This window comes from Thermobia domestica, chromosome 11, assembly GCF_964235325.1.
Source record: "Thermobia domestica chromosome 11, izTheDome1.hap1.1, whole genome shotgun sequence".
In the NCBI taxonomy this organism is placed as follows: Eukaryota; Metazoa; Arthropoda; class Insecta; order Zygentoma; family Lepismatidae; genus Thermobia; species Thermobia domestica.
This window is the reverse complement of record NC_137464.1, coordinates 229,287,008-229,301,973: the sequence shown is the minus strand read 5'-3', so window position 1 is coordinate 229,301,973 and position 14,966 is coordinate 229,287,008. Positions and strand designations below refer to the sequence as shown.

Below are 14,966 nucleotides of genomic sequence, written 5' to 3'. Positions count from 1 at the left end.
TCTGTCGTTGGTATATATTCTTTTGTTTATTGTCCACATCAGGGTGGAAAAAAAAAAAAAACATTTTTGTTGATTTTTTTTAATTTAAATCGATTTTTTAAAATTTAAATCAAATCTTTCTCCTCATATAATACAAGTCGCGAACTGAAGAAAAAGCATTAGGAATTAGTGTTAAATGTTAATTATGCCATTTAAGTGAAAGTATTGGGGTTTAATATTGAATTAATCCCCAATTGTTAACCTATTTCAATCCCAAACAATGTTTCTTAAGAATTAAGGAAAAAACGTGCAGCAACGTTTATCAACAAGACACTTTTCTATTCACGAAAGTTACTGATATTTGGCAGGGGCATTAAAAAAAAAAAAAAAAAAAAAAAAAAAAAAAAAAAAAAAAAAAAAAAAGCTAGTGGCACGATATAATATTAAGTACATAAATTTCGCCTAAATTTAACTAACTCTATGGCCTGTGGAACCCGGAGATTCAATACCGCGTTTACGAAAACTCTCCACTGACTTCTATCCTTAGCCAACTGGATCCAGTTTCTACTTTGTATTCCTATTTCTGCGAGATCCATGTTAATATTGTCCTCCCATCTGCGCCTAGATCTTCCTAATGGTCGTTTTCTGATTGGTCTTCCAGTTAAGACTCTGAAAGTGTTCCTGCTTTCTTCCATCCTGGCTACATGACCTGCCCATCTGTCTCTCCTAGACTTGATGACCCTAACAATGTTTGGAAACCGAATTCCTCGTTATGAAGTTTTCGCCATTCCCGTTCCTCTTGGGTTCGAATATTCGTCTCAGGATCCTGTTCTCAAATACTTTCAGTCTATACTCTTCCCTCATAGTAAGCGACCATGTTTTGTAACCATACAGAACAACAGGCATGATTATCGTTTTATATATTTTAAGCTTCAAATTCCTCGATAGAATTCGCGACAACAAGAGATTTTGAACTGAATAATAACACGAATTCCCTGCCTTTAGTCGACATTTAATTTCTTCGTAAATATCGTTTTCGTCTGTTAATACTGATCCTAGATACTTGAAAGATCTACTTTATCAAAAGTATTAATCGAAATTTTAACGCATCCAAAATTTGCCGTATTACGATCCCGAGAAACTTCTATGTATTTAGTACATAAATTTCGCCTAAAGTTTTAAAATTTATTATTATTATTATTATTATTATTATTATTATTATTATTATTATTATTATTATTATTATTATTATTATTATTATTATTATTTTGTTTTGTTTCGGAGAGGGGGACGGATTCCTCTAAATACTCCCCTATTATCTGGAAACAAACAGACGCGTACACAAAATAATTTTCTCTTAATTGTCCATGATAATTTCTCCGTTGGAATAGTTAACGATTTAAAAATCCTGTTACGAAGAGAAGAAAGCAGGATTCCTTCGTTACCCGTTCAAAACGGGATACATTTGAGTCTCATTGTATTATGATTATTATCTTGCATAATCGAAATAACAGAAACGGGATTTTACTTATTTTCACTTTAAATTAATTTATTTCGGAATTTGATTTAAATCAGCTATTTTTATTTTTAAAAAATCAAGTGATTTAAATCTTGATTAAAATCGTGATTTAAATCAATCCACCCTGGTCCACATGTTAAAAGTCTATCTTAGACTTGAAGGTGTGTTGGCCCTTCATGAGCCAGTGTCTGTAGAGATTTCGTTGATATTGTTTTAATTACATCCAGGGTTCCTCTAAGCTCACCTTTCTGTGCTCGATTTATTGTTTGTCTTAATAAATATTCATAAAATGTCTGTTGCACCAGACACCGGCACAATAGCTAAGTACTGTCATGTTTACCGTTTTGTTGTATATTTGCAATGTCTTCTTGAGGATTTGATAGTCCCTTCAAGCAGTTAATAATTTATGTGTCACTTTTTTACTTTTATACGTAATTGCCTTTGTATCTTTTGTAAAGTTTAGTTTCTCATCTATCTATACTTCCAGGTACGTGAATTCCTTGACTCTTTCTGTAATCTTGTTAGATATCTTTAGAATGAAACCTTTAAGAATTTTCTGACCAAAGATTGTGGAGTTCGTCTTTGTCTTTGAAAGAATGAAATTATTTGTTGAGCACCATTTTTGTAACTTATGTAATATTAAGTTCCCTTTTCTTTCTGTTTTTCGTCGTGTGACAACACTATTGCTATGTCATCAGCATACTCCACAACTTCATTACAATATTCGCTCACATTATGGGTCTACGTATGGATCCTTGTGAGCATCTCTTTGCGGTGTGTGTAATTATATTTTTATTTGGTGCTTTTTATGTTATATTCTTGTCGGTGCAGTAATCTATCATTAATTCATACAAGGAACTTGATACTCCTATTTCTTTAAATTGTTTGAATAATGATGGCCACCTTAGGTTGTCAAAGGTCTTGCTTATATCTAGGTATATTGCCATTTCGTAGTTTTCTGTCCCGTTTTCAATCAGCTCCAATAGCCTTGTTATTGGTGTCCCTGTACTTTTTCTCTTCGATAAACCATGCTGTAATCATTTTCCATTTTTCTATATTTCTTTGTATGAGTACTCCCTCGAAGACTTTGTCACTTGTATTTAAAAGATATATTGGCATATACGTTGTAGGGCCATCTCATATCTTGTCATTCTTTTTAATGAAGACTAGATTGATTTGCTTTCGATTTTGAATTCTTGTTTTCGATTTTTGAATTTTAATAAAATTTGTTATATTTGTTTAGTTGAAAATCTCATCTTTGCTTCTACCTATAACCTGAGAAAACACCGCAAAACGTACTATCCGAGCGGTTTAGTATTAATTTACTTAGATACCGCAACAATTTCCGACCTCATATTGTCTGTTCTTGTGGCTTCCTTGTTTTTCAGCATTTTTATATATGCTTTTCTCTCTTTCTTTTGTAGTATCTTCAATTATGTCATCGTTTCTCGGTGGTATTGTCATGTTGTTTCGTATCTGGTTTTGTTAATCGTTGTCTTCTGTTGGGTCGTCAGTGATCTTGTTACTTATTTTTTATAGGATTCACCTCATGTGTAGATTAATGTTTACCTTTAAAAACGCTTTACAACTGTTTTTATTGTTTCTTCATGTTTTTATTTCTCTCTATTTTTTCTAACAGTTCGGTATGGTAATTTTTCGTTAAAAGTAGCTGAAGCGTGTGGTCCTGGATGCGACCGGTGGTATCTTTATGGTTTATAAACCTGAGTGGTTGTTTAGATCTCATTTTAAATTTACTAACAATATATTTTATAAACTACTAAGAAATGTTGGCTAGGGATAAGAGATTGTTCCTTCTAATCAGTGGTGTCATTCGAATTACTTAACAGCCAGTTCTGTGCTTCATACAGTAAGTTCACTGAGTATAAATAATATTACATACTAATTATATTATCCTTACTATAAAAGGGGAAGGTCTCAGTGCTGATTCATTGACATGCTCTGTTGTTCAAGATAAAGGTCATATTAAAATAAAAAATCCTATTTGTAAATTAGGTTTTAATTACGTACTTAAAATCCACAAGTATTTATTCCAGTTAATTTAATAGATAAGCAGCATGAAGAAAGTATATAAACTGCAGACGGTTGTTACCATTTACCTGTGGACAGTTCAATATTTAACAAGTTGTACCGCCAACTCATATGAACCATATGGGTGTTAACAAGCCGTAACCATATTTAGATTTCACCATTAATATTTGTGTAACCTCAAATTACGGACATAAAAAAAGTAAATAAATAAAACTGATAGCATACAGTGAACCAAAGGCTGGGGAAATAACTTTATTATTATTATTATTATTATTAAATAAAGAAAAGCAGTTTTACACGAACTTGCCCATTTAGAAATATATAAAATTTCCAAGATTCTATATTTTTAATAACAATCAAATTGATCTTGCCTTTATTCATAAGATGTATAACGCTTATAGTTTATAGTTCGTTGTGCAGTTCACTGCAGTCACATTTGATGAGATTGTTTTTTTCTTTCATTTACTATTATTTGTTGGTTATTTCGGTACAACAACACTTTTCGGTATATAAATCTCATTTCCTACCCCCCTTCAATATACAGTACATTGAAGTAGTAATATAATACACATGGATTTCATAGCATATACATTGTTAATGAATCAGCATATCTTTACATGCTTCCAAGTTTCGCTGAAATATTTTGTGATTTTTCTTGTGCGTGTGAGCTAAACCATGCCATTAACACTTTTAAAACTTTCTGATATTCTGTTTCACCATATCTAGTTTCACAGCATCAGTTTTTGTTATTCTGCAAGGATGAGTTAAGAAGTTTTGCAATATTTCGGTCATTTATGTGCTTTATGCGTCAGGTTGCAACCAGAGCAACCTAGCACTCAAAACTAGACCATTGTATTCCACCGTCGGAACCAATCTTTCTGCTAATTCTAAGACTCCATGCCATTACCAACATTGTGCTTCGAGACGGAGAACACATGCTTCAACTTCAATGTTTTCTTGGTAATTAAAGTATCGTGAATACAGGAAATGAGCCATGGATCTGAACAAGTGATGATATGATAGATCGAGATCCAGTCTATACGTGGTTTAAAATCAATTCCAATTTCCGCAATATTTACTTGACACTATAGGATACATATTACATAAATGAATAAAAATATGATTAGGTGGTGTGTTATTGAGAAAGACACCATCAAAATTATTTGAAGTTGAAATTCAAACAAGATAGAAGTTAGTATATTTTTTATTTAATACCATGAAGTTCCTGGAGTTTTTTCTAGATCGTTCGAAAATTACGAGATTATGCCTTGTCTCACTACTCACGGTTTATTATTATTATTATTATTATTATTATTATTTATTTCTTTCTTCCCACCAAGGTAAAATATATAAGCACACAGTGGCTGTCATCCCCACCGCTCTTAACTGCTTGGAGTACAGAATGGGATGATGGTTTGACTGGCTGGAACGAACTTATAGTTCATTATTTCGTCATAAATTTATCAAAGGCAGTGTATCACTAACACCGGTCTTGGGCGAAGGCTCTGGCACCCGATCCTTGTTTAACCAATGGTAGAATTTCGGGAAAAAATCCACGTATTGTCACACATTGTCAAACCACACGGTTTTTCCAGTAGTTCGTTACACATCCACTAGCATCTGTCCTTGAATTGGCACCAATTCTGGAGCCCCGGATACTTTTGCCGAAAAAGTGAAGATAATGAACCATATCGGGTTGTGAGACACCAAGTTTGCCTTATAAACTATGAGTGGTAGTTGGATTTGCTTTTATGGCACGCAGCACAATCTCGGAATTCATAAGTATCTTGCTTATCTGATCTTAGTTAGTTGACGCGGTTTATGCAACCTGAAGAAAATTTCTTGAACTGTGTGGGTGCTGTGCTGTGTTAAATTCTTCCTTCACTTCTCACATAAGAAATATCGTAGGTTGCTTCCTCAGTTATGGCTCAGTTCTAACTCGTGAAGAAACTTCCTGAATTGTAGTTTATTTCTTTTCTTTTGCTTTCAGTTCACACAGGGAACGCCTTCATCCTTTCAGGGGACAAAGTATTACTTTCTAGAGAGCACCTTCGGAAGTTTTGAACCGCTTCAATCACGTGACATATCGCCGCAAAGGATGCACGTATGCAATATTGCATAACTTATGATTTTCCCTTGTATTAATCCCTCTATTGTTCACCTTCTGTTACCGTGTTTTTTTTTAGGGAGAAAATTTGATGCAGTACGCAATAGCTCTCCAGCCACTATGCACTATGCACCCTCATTTCTTTTCCTTTTTGTTACCACTGTGGAAATTAATTTTTGTTTTCTAGTGTGGCATTTGTAAAAGAAAAATAGGGTCAACCTACCTATTTAAAATTGAGGCTCACATGTCTTAGCTTCTGCAAAAATAGTTTATATTCGACATCTGTCATGGTGTTTCTCCGATCGTGAAAGCAAAGTAAAAGAGTAATAGGAAATTGGTGAAGATGTATCTACCTATCTAAAATATAATATATGTGTCTTATCCAACGTTGCTCAATTTTTGAACTGATTTTTACATATTAAAATGAGAAACAAATAATTGTTAGAAGACAGTAGATCACAATGTGTAAAAAACGATTTGCTTATTTTTTATTGTTGAGACCGAACGAAATGATCGATGAGAGACTACACCTATTGTTGTAAGTGTTTTGATGTTTGGTGTTAGAAAAAAGAAAGAAAAGAAACCGGTATATATCTTGTTACTTGTGGCATATTATGTGCTGCAAATACTTATGCTGTCGGTATGCTTTGTGTGTATATTTGAGTGACAGTCATGTTACTCTCATCGGTTATCTCGCTCAGTCTCAAGTTATCCGTTAGACAGGATAGAATCTTGGAGGTTAAATTGAAAATTAAATACGTTACCTTATTTCGATTTCCTATAACGTTTTACTTAATACTTCATCTTCGTATCACTTGTTAACAATCAGAGGAATATTGTCGCAGACACTAATCAATATAATTATAAAACTTCTGTCCGTAATTGTATTCTCAGTTCATTACTCGTCAAAAAAACATTCTACAAACAGTAAAGAAAGAAAAGTTAATTCTTTCTTTCAAAACTAAATTTAATTATTTGTAAATTCTTTATCTGTAAAACTGTTATAAAATTCCGTATTTAGAACTGTTGCCAAGCACTGAAATCAGCTAACTTTCACAAGTCAACGTGTAAGTTCGTGCATTGACAAAAATAATGGGAAAAGTAAACTCATAAGTACGCATCTTTACAATTTTACCACAAATACAAGAAGACCATAACCTGGGCTCAAATCAAAAATCAAAATCACTTAGCTTTTCAAAATCGTGATAATTGTTACAACATTAAAAAAAATAAATAAATAAATAAATAACTGTTACTAGTATTATATTCCATCAATCATCAATAATCTAAAATGTGTACCTGTTTCATATTTGTCAATGCCTAGTCATAAGTCAGTGCTTAAAAAGTTTCAATAAACACAACTAAACCTAAAAATACACATATTAAAAACATTCCTTCAAAATCTTATTCTTTCATTAAAAAAAAATGTTCATAAATACAAATTATATTTAAATTTCTTAAAAAAAAATAAAAAAAGTGTATTATTGCTATCAATACAATATCTCTCGCATACATCCCGTTCTACGTATGTAAATCATAAATAACACATAGCGTAACCTCAATACGATGACAGGGACAGAAATAATATATTGAGACAGGTTTGGGAGGTGGTACAAGGTAAGTATTATACTTTTTGAAGTACTGTGTTCAGTATTTATAAAAGAAAAACCTATTATAGCCAGTTTTTTCGAGTTCTTGTCTCCCAACACATTCGAGTGGTTTATGGCACTACTGATAAGCTCAGGAGATTTTAGTTGGAAGTTTGCTGGACATGTTTCTTTATTGTCATTCATTTTCCATCACCATCTATACCATATAAAACATTATCATTGAAAATGACTCAGCGAATTGACATAATGTAATGCTTGTTTCACAATGAGAATTGTGTTTTTGAAACTTCCCGTTTTAATTAAGCATTTTGTAAACGTACTAAAATGTTGCGTTTTTAAATATTAACAATGTTATTTAATTTTTGTAATACTTTCGAAAACGTGAAATTATGTTGAAAATTCAATGAACAGCATAAAAAGAGTCAACCCAAGGTAAATTCACATCATATTGCTTTTACGTACATTTTATACATAACTCAAATAACTGAAAACGAAAGGGTAACACCAAAATTCCGTTCGTAGCAGCCTATAACTTAGAAATTACTATGAAATAAAGTTCTAGTTGAACGTCCCACGATTATGCCCTGTAGGTTAAAGGAGAGAATGATTAATTAAAGTGATTGATTGTGAAATAAACGGCAGAAGAGAATGTGGGAGAACCCGTAGAAAACCGTTGGACACAATGTGCTCCACTACAAACTCACATGGCCTGGTACTACCAAATGAGACATTTTTTCTACGTGTATGTGTAATACAACGGAAATATGACGTAACAATTAATGGGCGCGCGCCGTTCGTAGTGGTTTACTGGCTAGGACATGGGTCTTTGGTCCACGTGGCCCTGGGTTGGATTCCCGGTGAGAAAGCATTACGGTGTTTCTGATTCCACTTCGTACTGAAACTATAGGACCATGTCATATAATGACAATGCTGAAAATGAAGTGTAAGCTTCAGCAACAAATAAACAGTTAATGATTGGTTGTATTTCACAGTAGTCAATGATATCTCAATATAATCACTGTGTAAATGATCATTTTATAGTATACATACATTTCCTACTTTTAGGCCACTACGAATCCGAAATTTTGATTTTGTTTTTATCTTCTTTAAAAACTATAGCAAACCAGTGAATTTACAGTTAACTCTGAAAGTTGTATTCCTTGTTGGCTATTTTGAAAGAAAATAACTATTTGTCAATTCTAATATAAGGCGATATGTTCTTATATGTTGCTCTATTCAGTTACAGCACCTGCTGCCAATCCGTTTGCAGTGAACCAGCCGAATCCTTTCCATAGCCAGCAGCCGCAGAGACCGAGTATCAACCAGATTAGAAGACAGCAGTATAATCCAGAGGACGCGTGGACTGTCCAACCAGAAAGAGGTGGCGTTGCAGGAAGTGGACACACCGGGCTCCCCGCTCCTCTTTTACCTGGTGGTAACGACGCTCACGACGCAAAGGCTAATCCATTCCTCTCGTAACACAGTACTTTGTATGTGAAGCAGTAAAAGAAAGAAAATGCACATATTTATATATCCTAATGGAATCGGTGATTGTAACACTTTGTGACGTGTGAACTCAATTGATTCAACGGCAGTTAGTAACCAGTGGCACCATTTTTTTGACTGTTTCACATGGACAACAGATAACTATATATTTCTATATTCTTAGTCTGATATTAGTAATATATCCCTGAATAATGTTATTCTATTTCTCAGTAGAGGAAAAAAATATACACGAAAGAGAAGCAGAGCGAGAAGTGCTCAAATTTCGTATATATATATAACGCAAAGCTGTTTATAATATTTGCATAATGACAAGTTAACAGTTTCGTGCTGTACTGGTGAATGCAATACCTTAAATCTCCATAGTCTCACAAAAGAAATTTCAACTATTAAAATGTAGTATATACTGATTTCTGATTTCTCAACGAAATTTACAATTCAACGTATAATATACTTTTAGTCGTGTAAAGCTATGATCATCATTCCTGATTAAAAGTAGATAAAACTGTTCCAGTTTGCTGAATTTCGACCTTTGAGCTTGTTGAGCCGGCACAGAAGAAACTTGCTTCATTTTTTGTCTTCTCCGAATTGACATTTTCATGGAACACCACTAATCTCTTTCGTATGACGTCACTGGAAAAACAGGCGTTCATTTCGCATATAAGATCCACATATTCTCTCTAGTGGCAGCATATAGAAATGGCTGCGAATGTAATTCTCTCTCTCTGTATTTTGTAGAATAAATTTGGGTAGAATGAAAGATTTCGAAACTTTGAAATGTATTGATCAATAAATGGCTGACTTTCCGCAAATTATGACGTGAAAATGTGACAAATTGTCTAGTGGCATCGTCTGCCGAGTGGCAAACATTTACTAATTGAGCATACTTTCAAGTTTCAGATGCTTCGAGTAGCCAATTGCCTACTAGTAATACAGAGAAAGAATTGTATTCCCAGTCCTTGTGGAAGTACACTAACTGAGAAATGCCGATCTTTCTACTGGCAATGCAACCATTTTACAATTTTTCGCATTAGTGAAGTGAAAATGTAGTAGATTATTCAGTGAAGACAAACGTGTAACCTAACATTTTGCTTTCAATATAGCATGAGACTTCGTTAACTTGTCATTTTTGAAATTGATTTTTTTTTTTTTTTTAAGTCATTCATTATATGACAGATATACAAGAACTTAATCTTGTAATTATACATCTTCGTATATTTGAAAGAAAGAAAGAAAAAGGAATCCTGAAGTGAAAATGATAAACAATTTACGAAAAATCAGTTTAAAATGCCCCAAACAGAGATTTCTTTGATTATCGTATCCTTAACTAATTTCCAGTGAAGAGGCTGATAGCTTTTTTGAGTCATATTTTTGAAACTATAAAAACTTGCCTGTAGCAAAGCATGCAAGTATAAACGTAGCATCTGCAAACTAAAGAACAGTACTATTGAAAACGTAAGTCAGTATCTGGTTAAGGCATAAAATGTGCCTTGATCCTTGCAAAAAGAAAATCAAGATTGAAATAACCTCGTAACTATATGCTTTCCTTCCAATATGTTGGAAATATTTCAGTATGTGTGAAGTACGTATGTTTGTGTGTATGTGTGTTTGTGTACCAGAGCGTATAGGATTGCTAGAATGCTGTAAAAGGCCCTGTAGCGAGAGAGACTGGAGTGTGAATGAATGTGTGGGGCAACTGTGTGATAGTTTTGCTTTGAGTGCTAAGCTGTGAACATGTAGCGAGTTTGTTTGAAACAAATTTCGCCATACAATTTTTACCCCCTCTCTAAAAGATTTCTTTTCTATTGCTAAGCTTTTATGTTCTCGCCAATTTTTAAACACCTGCTTCATATAAAATACGTAGCCAACTTAAGGGGAGAGAGAACACCATATGTACAAAAGAATGGACTGTGTTGTAATACTATGTATCTAAGAGAACTGAAACACCATATTGTTGTCCATTTCGCCTTAAAACCACATTTTGTGATGTGTTACTTTCATTGCAGGCATATTAGACTGGTAGCACTGATAATTATTTTTTTTAACGTACTGGAGCAAGCCTAGTGTGTTTGACTAGGAAATTATCGTCAGATAAATATATATATAAAAGATTTGTATGTTTTAATTAAAGAATAAATATTAAGAATTTTTATATAAAAATAATAATGCGTATGGATGTGCATGTATATATTTATTGCTAAGATTTTCCGAGCTTCACTTGACAGTTTATTATCTATATTTCAGTTATTTCGAATGCTCCATCTTTGTAGTGTATGGGAAGATAGATATAGTCAACTTAAAAATACTTTTTTTTTTATACAAAAAAACGAATTTTGTGATTACTGTTCATGATTTCATACTAAGCATTAACTAAATGCAAGTTGTTCTTTGTTACTAATTTAATATTCTTTGATTTTTATTAAAAGAAAAAAATAATAATAAGGGTAAAATTAAAAACCTATAGACAGTTGTGAATAGAATTCCCATTGTTAGATATATATGAATGAAAAATTAGGACTGACTTGCTTTTAAATGCGAAGTTAAAATTCTAGCTTGATTGCATTATATATGTATCATTCTGAAATTATTACTGTCTTGTTGAATTTTTCTGTTACGTTGTCATAAATGCAATTTCCGATTATATTTGGCCTCGTAATTTCTGTTCGATAATGTATTTTGATGAATTTTTGTTGTAATTTATTACTAAGAATTATCAATTTATAACTAGTTGTATTTATATATATATGTGTGTGGAATTATTCTGCATTGTAGATATCTGTAACTATATTAAGTATCAATGGTGAGAGTGATGTATGATGGACTAATGTTCTTGTGTTGTGGGTACAGTTGAGTCTTGGAAAGTATTTTTGTTGAAATATTAAGAATTTTATAAATAATACTATGATCACTCTTTTCATTAATTTGTATCATACGAACAATTGAAATGTTCGGCGATTGAGTTGCATGTAGTGCATCTCCATTTTCCTAATTTGTTGAATTGCTGTCAATATTGTATCTGTGCTATATAATCTGCTAATTTTTAATACAATTAAAGTATTTGGGTTACAAAAGGATTATTACTTTCGTAATACACCATTCCTGAATATAATACGGCCTCGAACATAAATTCATCCCCAAGGTTTCGAGATAATTTTAATGGAAAGATAAAATGCCCAGCATAAAATATCACATATACTTAGAGGCACAAGTTTTTCGCAATGCGCGATAAAACGAAATGCGTCAGAATTAAGTAATTTTCAGTTTCTTGACGTTTTATGATATTCTAGGTATATTTTCATTGATTTCCATTGCCCGATAAAACGCGAAATTGGCAGTTTTGCGCGAAATTTCTAACAATACGCGATATAACCCGAAATTTTAAAAATACGTTTTCATTACTTTAAGAAGCGCTAGTTTTCCGCTGACGGAACGGTAGAATGTGACATGAACTATGCATTTTGGGTTAGCACACGACTTTAGGGAACATGTTGCCCGTTAGTTGTCACCATCGAAGCTGGATGGGGAGTTCCCAAGTGATGATTGTTTGAAGTTTGTTGTAAATGCACTTACGTATGTGTGGCTTCCAAGAAACAATGCTAATTGTGAGATTTTTTTTCTTCTTCAAGCATGGACTGATGATAAGTGACAAATGTACAATAATGGAGAAGGAAAATGTGGAAACATGTAATATGCTTATGCTTAATGCTTAAATTTAACTTGTGCCTATGTATTTTCAGAAGACAGCAAAACTTTCCTACTCATAGTAAGTTTAGTTACTGATTTTACTCAGTTTGATTTTAAAATATATATGTTTTTTTTATATATGATTATAAAATATATACTGGTGGTATGTTTTTCTTCCCTAGTAGAAAGTGCTAAGCTGCATCTCTGTTACAAAACTATTTTTATACTTAAAATGTCGTACTATATTCGACCCAATATAGTAATAGAGTGTATCCGTAAAGTTGCGCAACTCAAAATTTATTTTACCCGAAAGTGTTTTTTTTTTTTTTTTTTTTTAAATAAAAAAAACCTACAAAATGAAGAAAATCTAAATTCAGGTGCAATATTTTTGCATAAAAACTCAGGTTATCAATTATATGCAAATTCTCATTGCTTATTGTTAATTAACCTAAAACACACCCGTTTCAATAATTTTTCAACAACAGTGTTAGCAGGGGCCACGTTTCTGTCAAAAAAAAAAATATGGACTTGTATTAAATATCCTTTTCACATGGCCGCAACACTGCATCAATATAGTCACATTTTCGCACCAATGGACAAATGTTGATGCATACTGCACATATACACAGGGATTCACTGGCGGTCTACTATCTGTTCACAAGCTCCCAGAGGGAATCATAAAACAAAAACAGTAATTGATACAGAAATCACTGGCGGTCCTACTTACTTGTTTACAAGCTTCCAGAGGGAATCATAAAACAATAACAGTGATTGATACAGAAATCACTGGCGGTCTACTTATCTATTCACAAGCTTCCAGAGGGAATCATAAAACAATAACAGTGATTGATACAGAAATCACTGGCGGTCTACTTATCTGTTTACTAGCTTCCAGAGGGAATCATAAAACAATAACAGTGATTTATACAGAAATCACTGGCGATCTACTTATCTATTCACAAGCTTCCAGAGGGAATCATAAAACAATAACAGTGATTGATACAGAAATCACTGGCGGTCTACTTATCTGTTTACTAGCTTCCAGAGGGAATCATAAAACAATAACAGTGATTGATACAGAAATCACTGGCGATCTACTTATCTGTTTACTAGCTTCCAGAGGGAATCATAAAACAATAACATGATTGATACAGAAATCACTGGCGGTCTACTTATCTGTTTACTAGTTTCCAGAGGGAATCATAAAACAATAACAGTGATTGATACAGAAATCACTGGCGGTCTACTTATCTATTTACTAGCTTCCAGAGGGAATCATAAAACAATAACATGATTGATACAGAAATCACTGGCGGTCTACTTATCTGTTTACTAGCTTCCAGAGGGAATCATAAAACAATAACAGTGATTGATACAGAAATCACTGGCGGTCTACTTATCTATTCACAAGCTTCCAGAGGGAATCATAAAACAATAACAGTGATTTATACAGAAATCACTGGGGGTCTACTTATCTGTTTACTAGCTTCCAGAGGGAATCATAAAACAATGACATTGATTGATACAGAAATCACTGGCGGTCTACTATCTGTTCACAAGCTTCCAGAGGGAATCATAAAACAATGACAGTAATTGATACAGAAATCACTGGCGGTCCTACTTACTTGTTTACAAGCTTCCAGAGGGAATCATAAAACAATAACATGATTGATACAGAAATCACTAGCGGTCTACTTATCTGTTCACAAGCTTCCAGAGGGAATCATAAAACAATAACAGTGATTGATACAGAAATCACTGGCGGTCTACTTATCTATTTACTAGCTTCCAGAGGGAATCATAAAACAATAACATGATTGATACAGAAATCACTGGCGGTCTACTTATCTGTTTACTAGCTTCCAGAGGGAATCATAAAACAATAACAGTGATTGATACAGAAATCACTGGCGGTCTACTTATCTATTCACAAGCTTCCAGAGGGAATCATAAAACAATAACAGTGATTTATACAGAAATCACTGGGGGTCTACTTATCTGTTTACTAGCTTCCAGAGGGAATCATAAAACAATGACATTGATTGATACAGAAATCACTGGCGGTCTACTATCTGTTCACAAGCTTCCAGAGGGAATCATAAAACAATGACAGTAATTGATACAGAAATCACTGGCGGTCCTACTTACTTGTTTACAAGCTTCCAGAGGGAATCATAAAACAATAACATGATTGATACAGAAATCACTAGCGGTCTACTTATCTGTTCACAAGCTTCCAGAGAGAATCATAAAACAATAACAGTAATTGATACAGAAATCACTGGCGGTCTACTTATCTGTTTACTAGCTTCCAGAGGGAATCATAAAACAATAACAGTGATTGATACAGAAATCACTGGCGGTCTACTTATCTGTTTACTAGCTTCCAGAGGGAATCATAAAACAATAACAGTGATGGATACAGAAATCACTGGGGGTCTACTTATCTGTTTACTAGCTTCCAGAGAGAATCATAAAACAATAACAGTGATTGATACAGAAATCACTGGCGATC

At 33.3% G+C, this 14,966-nt stretch overlaps 1 protein-coding gene across 1 annotated transcript in view; it reads left to right on the top strand.

Annotated features, from left to right (window-relative positions):
• The window catches only part of LOC145664789 (epsin-2-like), a gene marked incomplete in the record, with an annotated part of 105,240 nt that extends 93,402 nt beyond the window's left edge, over positions 1-11,838 (top strand). The window contains 1 exon segment of the mRNA XM_081731746.1: positions 8,505-11,838. Within this exon segment, the coding sequence (XP_081587872.1) occupies positions 8,505-8,743 (239 nt within the window).
• Between the last annotated feature and the right edge of the window lie 3,128 nt (positions 11,839-14,966).